Below are 13,859 nucleotides of genomic sequence, written 5' to 3' on the forward strand. Positions count from 1 at the left end.
TTTTGTTTTCAACTGCATTCCACTTTTTAATCAGTGATTATTAGGTTAATTTGATTTGTGAGGATACTCCTCCAATTCTTTAATATAATTATTAGATAAAATAGTCAAATCTTATAATACATAATTTAATATTGTTTCAAATATTTAAATGTGATCTTTTGTATACAATATACCTCAAATATAACACCATTGATGTAAAGCAACACATGACCATTTGACAGACAATAATCAATATGGTAACACTTGCTTTCATTATTAGTCACAGAAAACAGATGTTTTAAAATTATTTTGCTTTTGCTCATTTAGCCCGAAACAAACATATCCAATAATATTCAAAAAATAATTTTTTTCATTTATTATTTTCTAACAATTAAAAAATGTTTTCATTAAAAATTAAATGTTAATTACAAACTTAAATTATTTATGTTCAGTGTTACATCATTTGTTATTTTTTTTTACAATACTAAGAAGACATGTAAGGCATGTGATGCTATAAAAATTTTAATGACTATTTGTGAGATCTGCATATATAGGTGGCACACTTCTCTAAATCTTGATCGTTTTTACTGTAGTACTTGTTGAAATTTATACGGTTGGCCAACGAGTGTAAAGCTTCCTGGTCATCAGTCGATACTTTAATGAGTTTTTTCAAAAATTTCACTAAATCAACCTAAGACACAAAAAAAATGTAGTGTTTTAGTTACAAAAAAAACTCTAAAGGTACATTATCATGAGAAATATCTAAGACAAATCTATAAAATATATATCATACTACCTTATACGAATTACTGATCTCCTTGATGATATTTTCATATCTGTCAACTTCCAACAAGAATGCCTCTTTTGCTTCTGCATCATTATTCTCAATTTCATTGCAGGTACCATGCTCTTCGATATACTTTTCTAGGTCTTTACGTCTATTCAGTTCATGCTCAGACTGACTGTGAAACCTTTCTTGAATGCCTCGAAGTTCCAACACAGATTCAAATAGCTGACGCATTTTCTTTGATAAATCCTATAAAATGAACAGTCTATTAGAATATAAATTCTTTTAAGTTGTGTTTCTAAATACATTATATAACTGAGGGAATTGGTTTCATAAGTTAAAAATTAAATCAGTGTTGAGAAGTTAAATTGTAGTAGTAAAACAAAAAAATGTATAGTAAAATATTCTAAAAGTCCCAATTATTTCAAGACTTCTACTAAAATTGCGATGCTTTTATTCTGTGTTTTAGACAAAGTACCTATTTATTTATTTTCAAATAAAATTAACATGAATGTATAAATTATTATTGTTAAAATTAAATACCTAATAAAAGTAGATAACAAGAATAATGAAATGTAGATAATTAAGTATATTATTAAAGGAGTACTATAAGAAAACATCCAATTAAAAAATAGCATGGTTATAAATATAAATTATAACTAATGGTGGGGATCATGTGTGTTATCAAAAATATAATACAATATGGATCAATATAATTTATATATTTTTTTTAAGATTATGTCACCGGTTTTTAAGGGCTAGTTAAAATTTTAAGACTCAAGTCTACAGAGCTTTAATAATAGGATGCTGACAGTATCTTTTAAGAAAATAACAAAGTTTCACAAGTCAAATGTATAATTAACTAAATAAACTTTAAATTCAAAAAACAAATTTAATTATATAGAAAAATAGGAACCTGTATAATTCTTATAAGTCCTTCGAATAAAATTTAATTAATCAACTATATAACTCTAATAATTATTCAGACCTATAGGCATAATTAAGGTTAACATTTTAAGGAAGTTATAGTGTCTCCTACTCATCAGAATTAAATAATATAATAATAACATGATATTATTTGGAGAAATCCATATTGAAGTAATCAACTCCACATACAAATAAACAAAATAATAATGCTATTTGTACAGTGTGAAAAAAATAAATATTAAGAACATTGCACAAGATTAAATATTGTGAGGCATATATTTTAAGCTAGGTCAATAAAAATTAAGATGATAGAATATCTAAATTGAAAGAATTTTTTTTTTCATTTATGAGGGTGAAGTTCAGGTTAAGTCTGGTCCTTATTGAGCTATTATGTCTGTAATGAAAAACTATCAATTTACATGAGTCTCTTCGGTTTGTACAGATCTCTTAAAGATGTTCTTTAAGAACTGATTATGCGCTTCGATCACTGTCTCCAGCAAGGACGCTTTGTTTATAGCTTCTCGAAAGTGTTCCCATTCAGTTTCTATGACATCGGAAAGTACGTAAAACTGTATTTGTCGTACACTATGCACCATTTCTGCCACCAGGTTGTTGGTCCACTTCAAAGCATATCGTATTTCTGAAATTGGTCATTTGACACAGTTTAATTAGTTGTTAGTGTAGTTTGTTGAATCGTTCATGTGTTTATTGTGCAAATTATGGCAAGCAATTACCTAAAACTTTAATTTAATAAAGCTAATTTTAAACATAAAATTATTTTTTTGAAATTGTATCAGGTGTTCTAATTTCGTATATTATTTATTTTGTTTTGAACGAAGCTTTAATTAACTACAATATTTTTATTGAATAAAACACTTAATTAAATGAGTCAATGTATTTTGATATTTTATAGCGCACTTTAGTCTATACAAGTGCATTTATTGTTCAGGTGAGGTGCTGTTCAATTTCTTATAATATGGGAAAGTAAATATTTTATAAGGTCGTAAATTCTACCTTTCTAATAAAACTAATTATTATTGTTAAAACATTGCCAAAATATTTTCAATGATTTTTTCATTTTAAATTAAACATAACTATATTATAACTAACTCAAATAATAAAAAAGTGAAACAGAACTTCATAGAAACTAGGTTTGATGTCTATACATGAATATTGTATTGGAATAAAAAAAATTACCAGACTTAGATAAAACTAGTTGATGAAGCTAATAAATATATAGTGATATGCAATATGCATATTATAAAAAAATGTTTAATAAGTAGGTTTAACATGCATAATACAATTTTAAAATATTTAAACATAGCCAAGGTTATACTATCCATTAACATATAGCAAAATTAAAAATTGAATTAAGTTGCAAGTGCACAGACTGCTACTCTCTCCTCCACAAATGATATTCATGGATTTAGGCTACTTAAATAATTATATTATACTATCTTACCAGGAACAATGTGGTATGAAGTTTTAATCTGTAGATTCAATTCCCTCCACATTTGTGATAGCACAAAATCTATTCTTTTAAGACGCCACAAGAATACAAACATAATTGAATACTTTCCACTTCCACTGAACTCAAAAATCTAAAAACAAACATTTTTTTTTTCTTTAATATTTTAGATGACACAGCTAAGTTTTACTTAGGTTTCAATTATTTTTGAAAAACCATTTTTATTAGATTCAATATATTTCATTAATAATTAATATTTAATAGAGATATCAGTATTGGTGAATTGAAACATACCGAATTATTTGAAAGTAAAAAATGTTTATTGAAATTGTTCTATGGTGTATTTAGTAATTCAAGTCACAAATTTTGGTAGTGAGTACACATTATCAAGTCTAAAAATTATAAAAAAATAAACTGAGAACTTCAATTACTGGAGATCGTTAAATTTTTTTTATAATTTTTGAACATGAAAGTGATGTTGGACAACAATTTATCATGGATAATATTATAAATGTCTTTTCAGATAAAAGTGAAGGAAAGTACTTAAAATCTTATTTATACAATTAAAATATTATCTGTCTTTTTTATTTATAAATAAGAATACAATTTTTGATACAATATATATGTTTTTAATTAATAACTTTTTAGCTTTAGATTTAGATTAATTTAAATAAATATACTTGTAACTACTACAATACACTTACTATATTGGAAAATCATAGACCTAATTTATGAGCAATATTATTTGTATACAGTCGGTAATAAAACTTACAAATAACGTTAATGGAATACTGGTATTTAAATATATCTATCTTCTTCAGGCTAAGGTAATTATTATACATAGTTTCATGACACTCAAAATTTATCATTGGGTTATTCAAATATCTGATTATGATACATACCGTTTCCAAAGGACCACCAGTCGAATAATTCAGTTGAAATATGTCCCATCCACAATCTTCTCCAGATGTGAGCAATAATTTTACATCTAGAGTTTTTAGTATTGTAGGTTCATCATATTGAGCATTGCTCATCCTTACAGCAGTGTCCAAAAAATTTCTAAATGTATGAGGACCAAGTGTACCAGAAGATTTATCTAAATGAGGCCTATTTTAAATTAAAGAATGTTAGAATACACACAATATTGATAAAATTAATTGTCACAAAATTGAACTCACTGAAGAATTTCTAGCAAACTTGTGACAAAGTCTCCTTGTCCTAAAAGCATGTAACGCCGAAGTCCCTCGAAATGTAAAAATAATTTAAACTTCTCCTTTAAAATATCTAGTACTACAGTTGAAGATTCTGTACAAGCCTTGTTAATCAAATCAGAAATAATGCTACCTTGTTCTAACATTGGAAATAAATCTTTATCTAAACACAATGTATATTTATCAATTAATGAAACTCATTAAAATTAAATTAAATTTTTACTCAATACTTATGCTTAAGTATAATATTAAATAAATAATTTGCTAGATTAACTTACCTCCAGAATTTCGAAGATCTTTTAGAGTTTTTCTGGATGGCGTTAAGTCAGGTTTACTCTTACATATTGTATGTAGAAAATTTATATACCTTCCAGTACGAAAAATTCTATTAACATCTTCTTTAGTAAAAAAAGCTGGAACCATAGACTCCCTTTAAGAAAAATTGCATAAATAAATATGTTTAATTCTTTAGTTTATTAGATTCATAGTCATAACAAAACATGTACTGACCGAATTGCATATCGATTGTTCCACATATCTAGATTATTGATGTCCGGACATTGATAAATAAAAAATTCATCATAATTATCTAAAAGCTCTCCATCAACCATCCAATGACACATAATCATCATTAATGGTCTAGTTGCCTGAAAATGTTTAAATGTTTAAATAATCACATACATTTTACATAATATCACGACTAAAATAAGTTATCATCACTTACAACTTTGATCATATTAGTAGCCATTTGTTGTAAATAAGGGTTAGCACAGTATGCAAATGGTGCAATAACAGATACTAGCTCACCACCTCGTTTGTTACCATCAATCATCTTAACTGTGTATGCCAAATCTTGTAATTGTCCTAACCAAAGTACAGACCAACACAATAAATTTCCAAGTGAATATTGTTTGGATTTTTCATACGCTTCATTAACCTAAATCAATAAGAAAAAAATGTTTATATAAATGTCATGCTTATATAATTATAACTATTTATAGTGTATACATTAATAAAACTGAACTACCTCTTTTTGCAATTTGTTAATACTGTCATAATAAACACATAACTCCTCATGCAAACAATGTGCAATTCCTGAAGCTACCGAACCATTTTTGTTGTCATTGTTGTTTTCAATATATTCTTGCACTATGTTATGAAGATATCCAAGTTCCATTAATCGATTTACTTTGCTAGTTTGATAAAAATCTAACTATAAATTAAAAAGATATTATATAAATATAATAAATATGCAATTCAGAAATGTATTAAGTTCATACTGGTGCTGTAACAATAAATTGTTTTTCATTTTGATTGAATTCTATCCAATGGCTATCAACTCCTTGGAAACAGTATAAAAGGCTTCGTATTATTTCAATATCAGAAATTGTATCCATATCTGAAAATTTTTTTTATAGATAAAATTTTACAAAAAAAATCTTAGTGTAAAAATTACTGTTATTTCCCATTTGATTTAATGTAATATTATGTACTTTTTTTGACCAAATGGGCATTAATAAATAAATTGTAATAATTGTAACAAAATGTTGTTATAAATTAATAGGGAAATTATATGATAAATTTATATACTAAAGTCAATTCAATTTTTCTTTATCATAAAATTATGTTTTATAAAAACTATTTTAATTCAAAAATATAAGTCAGACTTTATTAAGGTTTATGTAAAATATAAAATAAAGAATTAGCATAATAGAATATTCAAATCAACATGTTATTACTCAAACAATTACGAATAGAAAAATATTTTCATGTTTGCTCCATTTTTCAAATTGTTTTAAACTCAATAATTATTGCATAATATAGCCAAATGTTTCGGTTATTAGAAAACTGAAAATGATTTTTGTTGATAAAAATGCAGTTTAACAAAGAATTTGGGTTTAGTTTCACACTAATCTATGATTGATTTACTGTGAATGCAGTAACATGAACGGATAATAGACTCTGAGCATTATTTTAACACATTTCAGACTAAGACCGATAACAATGGCTCCGACAGTCTGACAACAAATTCAAATTCACTGATCATTTCAACTATCAGCAACCAATCCCAAAAATGGTAATTGATAGTTTGAATTAACATTTGTGGTGTGTTGGAAGGAAAAAACTCTGCTGACCATACTTCTGTTAGAACTGAGATAGTTAAACCAAATATAATTTCTTTGGCTTAGAATTCCTGGATAGGAATCATAAGGAGTAAATGATAAACGGGATTTTGGCAGAGAGTTTGTCGTTGTATGGAAGTAGCAGATAAAGATTATTCTGCTCCTTCTAGAAATATCATGTATAAGTTTAAATTTGGGTTGAAGTAAAACCTTGACATTTTTATACGATCAACTGATAAATAATCATAAAAAAACACATTAACAACATTTGATTGTTTGTTCTATTTCAATTAGTTTTTATGAAGACAACTGACAATAATATAAAACTAGGTATAAGTTGACAATAAATATATAATATTTATATGCATATAAATAATATTGTAAAATTGTAAAATGATTACCTTCTTGTTTGCTCAATTTAACACTCTTGGGAGTTGACATATTTCGTAACGGGTCCTTGTTCATTTTTCAGTGTAGATACTTAGTTACTAATCATTTATTAACAACACTTACAAAATAGTATTATTTTTTCATAATTACACGAATATTTATAATATTATAATTATTTTAATGTTTTTAAACGTTATCATTAATATTCGCGACAAACGTTCAAAAACTTATCATGTAGGTACGAGAGCGAATCGATGAGCGATGATTTAAGTCGGTTCTCGTGTGTTTTGACCGGTATCACGGTTTTCTTAACAGTATTGTGACAGCGGACAAAAAAAAAAAAAACGCGCCAATTGATCGTTCTTTATAACTACTGATAATGATAAAGTGAATACTGAGTACTGACCATATATACTGATATAACAATACCACAGATATCGGTAAGTAGGAATGACGATAAGGATAACGTAGTATGCTTTCATCGTTTTTGGTGAACATAGGAATTTGTATTAAATCTTAGCTCATAAGACATAAGTCATATCAGCCTTTACTTAATACTTTACTAACTTACTACTTGATACTTGATATCTTGTCAATACTGTCAGCGACGTTATAGAACATTATTACCGATATTACCTACTGTTTATTGATTACATGTATAAATTCAATAATTTTAGTATTGAGCTTAAAGATTTTATGTGTATTGAACTATTGTCCATAGCAAAACTAACTTATTCGAACAAATGAACACTATTGGTAAGTCAATGATGATTTTTTTGTGTTAACTATATTATTATTTGTTGATGTTTTCACATACATTGTCTCAGCTAAAAAAAAAACTATTAAAATAATTTAGGTATATTATTTATTTATTATAAAACTAATAATTTAATTGCCTTATTAGTTAACGTCAACAATATTTATTTAAATTACATACAAATTAACCTAATGATTTTGTTTTATTTTTTTAGAATTTGCTCTTACATAATGTCGTATAAAAACAGAAAATTAAATAACAGAGCCATGTCGGACGATGAATCTGTCTCTGATAGTGATTATTTGACATCTGTTTTAAATATGGTTAACGGTTATTATAAAATGAATTTAGTTGTACCACAGACTAATTTATTTTACTCTAGCAATAGTTTATTGCCAATCAATGCCAAAGTAAACAGTACTACACTTAATAATAAAAACCTTAACAGCCAAGTAATTAATTCACCTAATAGCTTGTCAAATATGTTAAAAAATATTGATTTAAAATCCGATAAGAATATGGATGACAAAAGATTTCAATCACCTAATAAACCATATGCTGATGAAATTCAAGTATATTCAAAACCATCTTATTCAGATAATAGCAATCTTTTAGGAAAAACAGAGGAAAATAAAAACGGATCATCTGAAGGTAAAAATAAATATATTAAAAGTTCTACTTCAGACAATCAGACTTTAGTATCTTCTCCACATACAGATCAGAATTGCTCAAATGAATATTTTAATCAGTTTGAAAATGAAGTATTGGCTGACGGGCGTATGAAGCAAGATCAGGTAAAATATTCAAAATTTATATGGTTTATTTTAAATAACATTTTATTTTGAACAATAACTGGTTATATTATATGTTTATTGTATTTGTCATTAAAATATATACTCTAATTTATAGAAGTTATAACTACTCTATTTAAATAGAAAAGTTCTGTATTAATTTGATACTTATTTTTATAATTGCTTTAAAATTTAGAAATTTAGAGTCTACATCCAAATGATTTTATTAATCTTAGCAATAGATATATAACTGTTTTTATCTATATAATATAAAAAAATATACATTTTTAATTTTTAGGAACTCCGAAAAAAGCAAATCAAAAGTATCAAAAATAATATTAGTAATAATGGTGTTCAAACAAGATCTCGAGCAACACACTCGCAACAAAATCCTGAAAATGAAATTACAAATAAAAATGTACCACTCCAATCTGAATGTCCTCTATGCTTTGTGTTATATCCGACGCCAGATATTGAGGTAAATAATGACTTTTTTAATTTGCTACTGATAAGTGTATACTGATTTTTCATAGCAACATTCAAACATGCCAGTTTAAAAAGGTCTTTTTATTTAGTGTTGTTATATCTGTTACAATTATATTTTAAAACCTAGTCAGATAAAATTGTATAAATATCTTGACTTGAATAACAGTTTTATTTCACAAACTCATTTTTTTTTTCATTTTTACCAAAACAATAATTAATAATTATTATAATTTTGTTTTACAGGCACACGCGTCAGAATGCAGTATTTAAAATAATTGTACTATTTTGGACTATTATATTTAAGATATTATTATTAATATTTGGACTATTATATTTAAGATATTATTAAATTAAAGTTATCTTTAAATATTATGTAAGATACAAAGTATACCAATTTTAGGTATATATACACTATACAGTGTTAAAAATATGTAAGAGTATTGTATGGATGTTAAAATTGTAAGGCATTTAGGTGGAATATATTAGCTTAAAATCATGTGCTATACTCTCTAATTTTTAAATTTTCAACTTCAAAATGCTGCATGGCTATGTCAATGATTCAAGATTATAAATTAGTGTTTGTTATTTAATTTAGAGGACGCTATACCTGCATGTGTTGTCTCTGTCTTATACACGTGTAACATGGTTAAAAACTGTTTTGCGCGGCACAACTTTACTCTCTTAATATTTATTTTAATCAAAACAACCAAAATTATAAATCCCATTGGAAAAAACTTACTTGTGTTGTAGCGTTTTAATTTTTTTGATAACATGAATACAATTTAAGTTTTCGGTTTGAGAACTTTAGGTTTTTTTCATTTAATTGTTAAAAATTTTTGGTTACCACTATCAAAAAAAAAAATAAAACACTTCAAGACAGGTAAAGTTCTTCCCAATGGGATTTATAATTTTAGTTGTTTTGATTAAAATATCGAGGGAGTAAAGTTGTCCTGCGCAAAACAGTTTTTAACTATTTTATGCGTGTATAAGATAGAGACAACACATGTGGGAGGTATAGGGTCCACTTAATATGGTGTAATAATTTTTTTCACAGATTTAGATACTATAATTGTCGTTTTTTGCTATTAATATTTGGTTGTTGGAAAAAATTGTTAACATAACATTTTTGTTTGTATCATATGTTAAACCAAATTACATTCATTATTGTATCACTTTTTAAAAGTACATATTGATACACCATAAGTTTTTGTTTACTCTTGTAAGCGTTTGGTAATGTAAAACTAAATTTGCCATTATTGAATTTTAAATATTAAAAAAAATTAATAATTAAAATAAATCATTTTTTTATTTTATTGCTCACTTCAGTGTGTATATTTGATGCAGTAACCTTGTCTCTTAATAATATTTGTTCTTCAATTCAGTATTTTCCTTATTATGTTATTCAAATTTAAAAATTAACGTTGAATAATTTTTTTTTGTTAAATATTTCAAGTTTTTTTTAAAAAAAAATATATATATATATATATATTTTGGTAGGAGAACAGTATAATTAATATTTACATATTTTGACTATTTAATTTTAAAATATGAGCCTTATTTATGGAAAAATTAAATTAGGGATTGTTTTCTATGTAAATAAATATATACATTTTGGTATATTTTTTAAGTAAAATATTCTTTGAAAACGATTTAAAATGTTAAAATTTAATACATAAATTATTTAGTTTTTAAATTATTCTAACTGATCAACATAAGATTAATGAAATAAATTATAATACATTACATATACTACTTGGGAATGATTTTTTAATAAAATAATAAATTATATAATGACAGACATAAATTTATAAATTTATAAATCATGTTGTCAAATAAATTTATGTATGATGTTAATTATGTACTAGTATGATATGATCTTATCCTATTTTTCATATTGAGATTAACTCAGTATCACGATTATTGTATATTATATTATACACAAACTAAGATATATATAAGAACTTAAATAAATGTTAAAATTAGTCAGAGACTTTGATTATATTAAATTTTTATTTTGCTATCATTTTTTTTTTGCGTTTATTAATACTATATCAGAACTTCTAAAAATTGGATGTTGTTCTTCTTCTGGAACATATGATATCTCAAAGTGTTCAACCAGTAAGTTTAAAAACATTTGCCATGTGTTCTTTTGTTTTTCGGTTTCTCTAAGTTCTTGGCATATTAATATTACTGTGTTTGGTGCAGTTAACTCAGTCATAGTTTTCACCAATGCCTCCACTACCTTTAAAAATCAGTATTATTTAATTATGGAACTAACAATAAGAAATAATAATAACAATATAAATATACTTCTGGATAATAAATGCAGTCTGCCATCAACAGAAAATCATAAGGCTCCGACTCAAATGTGGTACCCCATGTTAATGCAACAGTTTGAACACTACCTTTTAAACAAGGCATGTTTTCGTCAACATTTCTTTTTAATTGGTGTAAATTTTCTGGTAAATCTGTCAGTTGAACATTTGCCCTATAAAAAAAAAAGTCATGTGTTTTATACAATACTTTTAAATATTTTAATTGAAAATGATTTAACTATAACTATGAATATAATGCACTATAAAATGTTTTTAAATTAATTTTCCAGAAATAAATCAAATATTTAAAATGAAAAAATGTGTAATTAAATCAAAAAAATGTTAATAACTAGTATTGTGTACTAATATCTATATATACAAGGTGTATCAGATAGAGCTGACTTAAAAAAAAAAAATGATGCTAATTAAATAATTATTAAATAAATAAGTGTACCTACAACAAAATTGTGAAAATTGTATAATTAATAAACAATATTTTGAAAGAAGTAATAATGCTCCAAATTAATTTATGCAAAAAAATATTGATATTTTCAAAAATTCTAAAAAATAAACTAATTGATTTAGATTATTATTTTTACCATCAAAATTTTTCTTTTAATTTAATTTATAAATTGGTTATTTTGAATTTTTCCAATAAAAATGTAATCAAATTTAAATTTTTTTATTTTTACTATTAAAAAATAAAAATATTTTTTTTATATTGTACGTATAGCGCAAGTGTTACTTAATAATAAACACAAAATAAAAATATTAATTAGAACAAAAGTTATTTTAAAAGTCAGTTCTATCTGTTATACCTTGTATATACATATTATGTATATTATATCAATTACACATTTAATTTAATTTAAATGTGAACATTTTTAATAATTTATGATATGTGTATGCATGTTCTCAGAAATTATTCACTCACATTAAGTATTAAATATTTTTATATTTAAAATCATTATTTTTTTTATACTAACTAATTTTTAACTGATGTTTCTACTTTGAAATATGAAACACATTAAAACTTGGAAAGCTATATTTTACAATCAGTTTATGATATATATATATTATGACTGTATTAAATCGGTTTGAAATCCAAAATACTTGTTTTGATACTTAGTTTTTATTTACTTATACAAATTCAAGTATTTTCGAATTCAAAACCTCTCTAACACTATAGTATAATGTATATAGTAATTACAAGAAAAATGCAATTATTTCAAATACACGGCTCTCAGAATAACTTACGATATTAGATTTACCCGAAACATGCAGCAGCCAGACCAACGCAGCCTAATCCTGAGCCTAACTCAATAACTCTTTTAGAGTCGAATGTTTTATTGTTCTTCAGGTACAGCGTTTCTAAATATTTGGACAATACTAGGGACGCATCCCATACAACACAGTTGACGTCCCCATACTCTTGTTGGCAAAATCGCAATGTGACATTAATTGATTCCAAATCGAAATCCCTATAATAAGCATTCGCGTCCATGACTTAATGTTAGCTTGCTGTACTAAAAAAATGCAATCGTATGTAACTATGTAAGTGTATAACAAATTACAAGTAGATAACTGTAAGTCTGTAAAACTGTTGAGAGTATTTACTATTTACCACTTATCACTACTGATAAAGAGGTAAGCAAAATACTGTATTTTTTATTGCCTATGCATATCTCAAAAAGGGTTTTAAAAACATGTTCGCTAAAACTCGCTAACATTTACGCTATTCAAATCTATATTAAAAATACGATTTAATCGCCTAACACTTATTACCAGCTACTTTGAGGAATGCGTAGATCGTGGTACGTATTAATTTCAGAGCTCCTCAACGACCTGAAGGCTGAGATTATAAACAGACAACAGTAAACAAACTTTACAAACTCACTAAAATATATTTTTAGTATATTATATTGTAGTATATAATATAGGTACTACACAAAATGTCATTTAAATTTAATCCACAGTTCGAACTCTTAGAATAAAAATTTAAAAATATGTCTTCTCTATCGTTCTCACAAAATAATTCCCGTTAATTAAAAAGAAACTAGGCTAAAGACTTTTTAAGATTATAAAATACAATAAAAAAAAATTCTAAATTTAAAGGTTCTGTTGTTAAATGGTATCTTTTTTATATGTTTTATATAATTGTTCTTAAATCTTAATTTTCTGTCAACTACCTATGCTATATTTGTTGTTTATTTACAATAAATTATAAATATATTTTAATAAAAAATTTAAATAAGCATATTGTTTCAAGTATAATTCAAGATACAAAATTGAAACGTAATATTTATCATAATTAAATATAAATTATACATCAGTATCAATATGGAAAATACATTTTTGTTTCTTTTTGGAAGAGTACCTAGTTAATCACTCTGTTATTAAGAGGTGTTAAGATTATAATGTTAATGTTAAATTTGGATTCAATGATCCAAAATTGTATATGAAAAACAATTCTGATCCAAGACGATTTGATAGCCTACATTTCTATAGGTAAGGTACCTCTATTTTATCATATGTTTTTCAATATTGCTATTAATAATTATTAATGTAATTTATTTTACTTTATACTATTACATAGTATTGATTATAGCATACTGCAACATAGCC

At 25.2% G+C, this 13,859-nt stretch overlaps 3 protein-coding genes across 4 annotated transcripts; 1 reads left to right on the forward strand and 2 right to left on the reverse strand.

Annotated features, from left to right (window-relative positions):
- Positions 1-329: 329 nt before the first annotated feature.
- LOC114124875 (gamma-tubulin complex component 3 homolog) lies at positions 330-7,174 on the reverse strand. The gene is made up of 12 exons (XM_027988316.2): positions 6,897-7,174; positions 5,653-5,771; positions 5,400-5,585; positions 5,097-5,309; positions 4,883-5,019; positions 4,651-4,802; positions 4,340-4,535; positions 4,064-4,268; positions 3,156-3,294; positions 2,113-2,333; positions 776-1,015; positions 330-670 (listed from the first exon to the last, which is right to left on the reverse strand). Exons 1-12 carry the CDS (start codon positions 6,958-6,960, stop codon positions 509-511), a joined length of 2,034 nt encoding a protein of 677 aa, XP_027844117.2. The 5' UTR covers positions 6,961-7,174; the 3' UTR covers positions 330-508.
- Positions 7,175-7,309: 135 nt separating this feature from the next.
- LOC114124876 (uncharacterized protein DDB_G0292186-like) lies at positions 7,310-10,239 on the forward strand. 2 transcript variants are annotated; one of them, XM_027988318.2, is made up of 5 exons: positions 7,313-7,641; positions 7,857-8,293; positions 8,360-8,436; positions 8,732-8,911; positions 9,163-10,239. In XM_027988318.2, exons 2-5 carry the CDS (start codon positions 7,873-7,875, stop codon positions 9,187-9,189), a joined length of 705 nt encoding a protein of 234 aa, XP_027844119.2. In that variant the 5' UTR covers positions 7,313-7,641; positions 7,857-7,872; the 3' UTR covers positions 9,190-10,239. The 2 variants fall into 2 exon arrangements, with proteins under 2 accessions (XP_027844118.2, XP_027844119.2); XM_027988317.2 differs by having other exon boundaries at positions 7,310-7,641; positions 7,857-8,436.
- Positions 10,240-10,914: 675 nt separating this feature from the next.
- Positions 10,915-12,864, reverse strand: LOC114124868 (protein N-lysine methyltransferase METTL21D-like). Its single transcript, XM_027988311.2, has 3 exons — positions 12,506-12,864; positions 11,230-11,407; positions 10,915-11,161 (listed from the first exon to the last, which is right to left on the reverse strand). The coding sequence occupies exons 1-3, from the start codon at positions 12,736-12,738 to the stop codon at positions 10,940-10,942; spliced, it is 633 nt and encodes a 210-aa protein (XP_027844112.1). The 5' UTR covers positions 12,739-12,864; the 3' UTR covers positions 10,915-10,939.
- Between the last annotated feature and the right edge of the window lie 995 nt (positions 12,865-13,859).

Source organism: Aphis gossypii, chromosome X, assembly GCF_020184175.1.
Source record: "Aphis gossypii isolate Hap1 chromosome X, ASM2018417v2, whole genome shotgun sequence".
In the NCBI taxonomy this organism is placed as follows: Eukaryota; Metazoa; Arthropoda; class Insecta; order Hemiptera; family Aphididae; genus Aphis; species Aphis gossypii.

What these genes read in the sequence shown, in the direction of transcription:
- LOC114124875 (XM_027988316.2), bottom strand. Translation starts at nt 6,960, where the DNA reads ATGAACAAGGACCCGTTACGAAATATGTCAACTCCCAAGAGTGTTAAA. An exon ending in TTAACAAATTGCAAAAAGAG is followed by an intron (nt 5,310 to 5,399) that starts GTAGTTCAGTTT and finishes TTATTGATTTAG; the next exon opens with GTTAATGAAGCGTATGAAAA. An exon ending in CTACTAATATGATCAAAGTT is followed by an intron (nt 5,020 to 5,096) that starts GTAAGTGATGAT and finishes AAACATTTTCAG; the next exon opens with GCAACTAGACCATTAATGAT.
- LOC114124876 (XM_027988317.2), top strand. Translation starts at nt 7,873, where the DNA reads ATGTCGTATAAAAACAGAAAATTAAATAACAGAGCCATGTCGGACGAT. An exon ending in GGCGTATGAAGCAAGATCAG is followed by an intron (nt 8,437 to 8,731) that starts GTAAAATATTCA and finishes TTTAATTTTTAG; the next exon opens with GAACTCCGAAAAAAGCAAAT. An exon ending in ATCCGACGCCAGATATTGAG is followed by an intron (nt 8,912 to 9,162) that starts GTAAATAATGAC and finishes TTTGTTTTACAG; the next exon opens with GCACACGCGTCAGAATGCAG.
- LOC114124868 (XM_027988311.2), bottom strand. Translation starts at nt 12,738, where the DNA reads ATGGACGCGAATGCTTATTATAGGGATTTCGATTTGGAATCAATTAAT. An exon ending in CTGGCTGCTGCATGTTTCGG is followed by an intron (nt 11,408 to 12,505) that starts GTAAATCTAATA and finishes TTTTTTTTATAG; the next exon opens with GGCAAATGTTCAACTGACAG. An exon ending in ACTGCATTTATTATCCAGAA is followed by an intron (nt 11,162 to 11,229) that starts GTATATTTATAT and finishes TGATTTTTAAAG; the next exon opens with GTAGTGGAGGCATTGGTGAA.